Source organism: Pteropus alecto, unplaced genomic scaffold (genome assembly GCF_000325575.1).
Source record: "Pteropus alecto unplaced genomic scaffold, ASM32557v1 scaffold233, whole genome shotgun sequence".
Lineage (NCBI taxonomy): Eukaryota > Metazoa > Chordata > Mammalia > Chiroptera > Pteropodidae > Pteropus > Pteropus alecto.
This window is the reverse complement of record NW_006434367.1, coordinates 1,877,268-1,881,927: the sequence shown is the minus strand read 5'-3', so window position 1 is coordinate 1,881,927 and position 4,660 is coordinate 1,877,268. Positions and strand designations below refer to the sequence as shown.

The following is a 4,660-nucleotide window of genomic DNA, read 5'->3' as shown; positions in this document are numbered from 1 at the left end:
CCTTGGTTCTGACAGAAATCGGTCCCAAACGTGACCCTGCTACTCTGAAATTGTTCCTGAGCAACATGGAGAGGTTACTCCACGCCAAAGCTCACGGGTATGACACTTCAGTTCCTGGAACACCCTGGAGCCAAGGGGGAAAGTGCCAAACACAATCTTGCTAGAAACTCCCCAAGGACTGAAAGAGGAAAAGGTCCCCGTGATAAGAGCAAGAGCACATGCAGCCCGTGCTGAGGCCCAGGGAAGCCACGTGGTGCCACATCGTCCAGTATGGGAGCTCATGCAGCCAGTCTGTTAGAAATCAGACAGGGGAGCTTTGTTCCTTTCTGAGCAGTTTTGAGAAGCCAAGGAAATGATCTCACGCCACTCAAACAGCGAATGCTGTTCGTGCTTAGAGCCCTCCCTAAATGACCTTACTCCAGTAAACATTTAGGAAGATAAATCCATGTCCGAGTGAGAATCCTTTCCATCTCCCATCTTCCCTCTAGGTCTGTGCTATAGCTACTAGCCACATGAGGTGATTTAAATTTAAGTTAAAGTTCAATAGTGTTTAAAAAAATGACTTCTTTAGTTGTGCTAGCCACATTTCAAGTGCCCAGCAGCCACAGGTGGTTAGTAGCTTCCACAGTGCAGAGTGTTTCCATTATTGCAGAAAGTTCTATTGGACAGTGCTGTTCTGGACTCCAGATTTTGAATCTACAGCTTGTTGGTAGAAGCCCTGTGGCTCACTTTTAATGATTGGGAATGACCAGCAGAAGGGGCAACTTTGGACGAAGTCAGCGTGCACGCTAAGAGCAATCCAACTTGTGCACAGTGCCACTCACACGTGCATGGTTCTCTTCCTTGTCCTCCAGGGTCCGAGTAATTGGGAGCTCCACCTTGGCACTCTGCCACTTGGCCTCGGGGGCTGCAGACGCCTATTACCAGTTTGGCCTGCACTGCTGGGACCTGGCTGCCGCCACTGTCATCATCAGAGAAGCAGGTGGCATTGTGATGGATACCTCAGGTGAGCCCCTCTGACCCTTGGCCCGCCCTTGGTTCCCAGGGCTATGACAGTAGTGACTAGAGTAACACCTCCAGACTGAATGTTCCCCCACTTCCTCCGAGTTGCTACTTACAAGAGACCAGGCGAAGGCATGGGAAAAGCAGTGGGCCAACAGTTTCCCACCCTTCCTGCCTGCCTTCTCTATGCCTCTAGGCATGAAAATAGACCCCAGGGTCAGGGTAAGTGGCTGGACAGGGACAGCACAGCCACTGTCTATCACACCTGACAGTTTTCTGAGCACACACATCCCAGCCCCACAACCCCATGAGACTGGCAGAGTAAACATGGTGTTCCACAGCCAGTGAAGAGGAGGCTGGTGCCCCATGGCCCTGTAGCTCAGTGTTGGGTCGGCACAGTGTACAGCGCGGGTGCCCCTTAAAGGTTTTAGAATGGATCCGAAAGATGACCTGTTCCTTCTGCTTCAAAGTTCTCAAGTCCCAGTGACCGACCCTATGGGGAGAACCCCTTAGCATCTCTGCCCCTGTTACGCCCACTTAGCTGCAGGAAGACTGCTCATCTAATGTTTAGAAACAACCATTCAGAGGCTGAGTGAGTCCTTTCTGAGTCATTCTCTTGTAGCTTTTTAGTTCCAAGCTTGTTAGCAGAAACACTGGAGCTCCCTTTTAAATACAGGGTATATACAAGAGTCTTTTGTCATTTGATTTCTACTTTTTTCCTTTTTCCTCTGAAAGGCCTTAATTGAGCCACTGGAAATTCAAAGTGAAGAGGTATCAGCCTTAGGTAGTAGCAAGGCCGGGCAGGCCAGTTTCAGATTGAAAACGAGTCTGTCACTGGATTTAACCATGCAAGCATGCATGTGTGCACGGAGGGCTTCAGCAAGGCCATTAGTCCTGTCCTTGCCCCCCAGAAGGACACACGGCTTCATCGTCCACTCCAGCTGCCAGGTCTCCAGAGAAGCTGCATCAGGCTGCCAGTCAGAAAGACTGACTCGTGGGGTCTCCAGTGCCACCCATGCAGAGGAGAGATTGAGAACTGATCTCCCCTGTCCTGGTCTAACCAGTCATTTCAATCTTTAGTGCTGAATGTTGGACCTCATAGTACATTCTCCCAGCACAGCTTCCAGGGCGGTGTTGGTCTGTGGCACCTCCAGTGCACTCATATTGGGCAGAGGGGATGCTGAAAAGTCCCTCCTCTCTCTGACCAGGCTCACATCTAGACCACACTGTTTGGTCTGGCCTCAAGTATGGCTCTAGAGCTGTGTTCCTTGGAATATGCGCATGCTGAGTTATCCGGGACTGCTTTGGCCTCTCCAGTAACCCAGGTGCCTTTCCTCCCTCTCTGTCCTCAGGTGGACCTTTCGACCTCATGTCTTGCAGAGTGGTTGCTGCTGGCACCCGAGAAATGGCGATGCTCATAGCTCAGGCCTTACAAACGATCAACTATGAACGGGATGATGAGAAGTGAAAGGGAGCAGAGGAAAAGAGAAATGCAACCGCAGGACTGGTTCTTTCTGGGAATGCTGAAGCCGGCTGCCAATGCCCTGGGGAGGAAGCTGCCTTGAGCAGCCTGCACTCGTGTCAAGTGTCTCCTGCATTCCTAACTACCCCAAAGGGAGGTGTCCTGCTAAAGTATGTGGCTCTAGTTAAATCCACATCTTTCACCGGGATTTGGTATTTAGCTGGTTTCTGTCTTTAATCTCACATAGCCTTTTTCAGGTTAGTACAGTTTCTTCTATCAGGGCCAAAACCCAAATCTCACGATGTACATACTGATAATTCAGTCTCGACTTTTTTTCCAGAATACAAATCTCAGGTTAATAATGCTTTAGAACTGCTGATAAAGCGGACTTGTTCTCAGGCCCTCACCCATGATTCTTCAGACTGTAATAAATCAAAATAATGGCACTCTGCTTATCTTCTCCCTCCATAAGTGTGTCACCTGTTTCCCCAAACAATGCACAAAATCAACAGCTGTAGATGCATTTAAGACTTAATGACGACTATTAGAATAATACCAAGAGATGGAAGTATTCTCCTTAGCCAGGGTCCCCATGAACCAAACCAGTGGTATCAAAGAAATCAGAGAATGTGTCTGATGAGGTATCAACCTGTTTTAGCCAGGTAGCTTGTTTGTTAATTTCTTATATTTGAGCATCCACAGTACCAAAGGTGTTGATCCAGGTAGACTCCTCCTCGTTCAGCCAACAAGTAATCTAAAGCAATTCTGTTATCTAAAACCAGCTTAGCAAGAAAGCCTAGGGACTTTTGTTGTACAGCTGTGGCTTTAGCAGTAGGCTCAGCAATGGTTATCAGAGTTAGGGATAAGTTTCTGATCACATATTCGTTTGTACAAACTCCAAGCCAAGGAAGAAGAGACCGTCCAAATGATGCCCATCCAGAGGGGTTAGCATCTGCTGGTAAACTTCTTTTTGGTCACTAGTATAAATTCAAGGGAGTGGACCAATGTTGAGTTTCTGAAGCATTATGAAGGGACAATGAGTAAATGCAACAAGAGCACATTGTCCCTTCAGCCTCCAGCTGTCAAGACAATGAGTTATAGAGGCTGTTGCCAAAACTTCCACATACAAAGGTGCAGCCAGGAGGTGTACACAGGGCTCCTTTGTAAGAATTAGCATTTATGGACCCACTGGTCACTGTTAGTATCATTCAGTGAAGACTCAAATACTGTATTATCACATATTGAAAGACCATCTAAATATATGGGCCTGACAGCAAGCCTACAAATGGTTGATGCACTGGCCGCTCTTTTATACATGTATTAACAGTGTTTTTTGCATACGTATTCAGTGGATCTTGTTTTCCCATCCCAGGGTTGGATTAAACTGAGGCAAGGAACCAGGTATATGTGAATTTAGTATTTTAACATTTAAAAGGGACCTGTGAAACAATTGAGGCATACATGGCATTCAGGATTCCAGTGAAATCACTTATAGGGTGAATAAGTGGTTTCTCTTCATTTTTGGTTTAGCATAACAAATCCAGCAGTTAAGTTTCCTACAGTAACTTGTTTGTGAAATCCTAATTATGATGTTGCCTTCCCATACATTAATAGAGAGAAAAAGCAGACAGCAAGTAGGAAAAAGGAATAAAGGGTTCATATTGGAGATGAAGATCTTGATCTGTGATCTTAGAAGAGCTGTCCAAGATATCTTCTGCTTCTGGGGAGGAACCTCCTGGGTTGATTCTCACTTGAAATCTTTGGCTGGTATGCAGTTCAAGAGTCTGGAGGAACCCTTTTCAACTGGGAGCCGTGGACTCAAGTCCCTCAAGTGTGGCTGCCACCTGGGCAGGAAGGAGCACCTGGTATTGTTCCTTCCAACAAGATTCAAGGGCAGTCTTTCTTAGATGTGGTTTCCAGAAGACCCGCGCTCCAGGTTCTAAATTGAGGAAGGTTCAGCCTTCTGTAGGAGGATCAGAGAAAGCTTCATTTACCTGATGGAAAGACATTTTTACATAATGCATTAAAACTTTACAATATTGACTCATACCAGAATTTATGGGTACAGGAGACATGTCTGGTTCTATCGTCAAAGGCATAGGTCTTCCTGTTACTATTTCGTAAGGTGGTAATTTATGCTTTCCATAGGTGTTGATCTAATTGCCATAAAAATTAATGGTAGAACTTTCAGCCAGG

The 4,660-nt window shown here is 46.6% G+C and overlaps 1 protein-coding gene across 1 annotated transcript in view; it reads left to right on the top strand.

The window, feature by feature from the left end:
* Positions 1 to 4,130, top strand: part of IMPA2 (inositol monophosphatase 2) — a 44,441-nt gene extending 40,311 nt beyond the window's left edge. The window contains exons 7-9 of the mRNA XM_006909223.3: positions 1 to 97; positions 855 to 1,006; positions 2,355 to 4,130. Coding sequence (XP_006909285.1) covers positions 1 to 97; positions 855 to 1,006; positions 2,355 to 2,470 — 365 coding nt within the window. The 3' untranslated portion in view covers positions 2,471 to 4,130. The remainder of the gene's footprint in view (positions 98 to 854; positions 1,007 to 2,354) is intronic.
* The last annotated feature ends 530 nt before the right edge of the window (positions 4,131 to 4,660 follow it).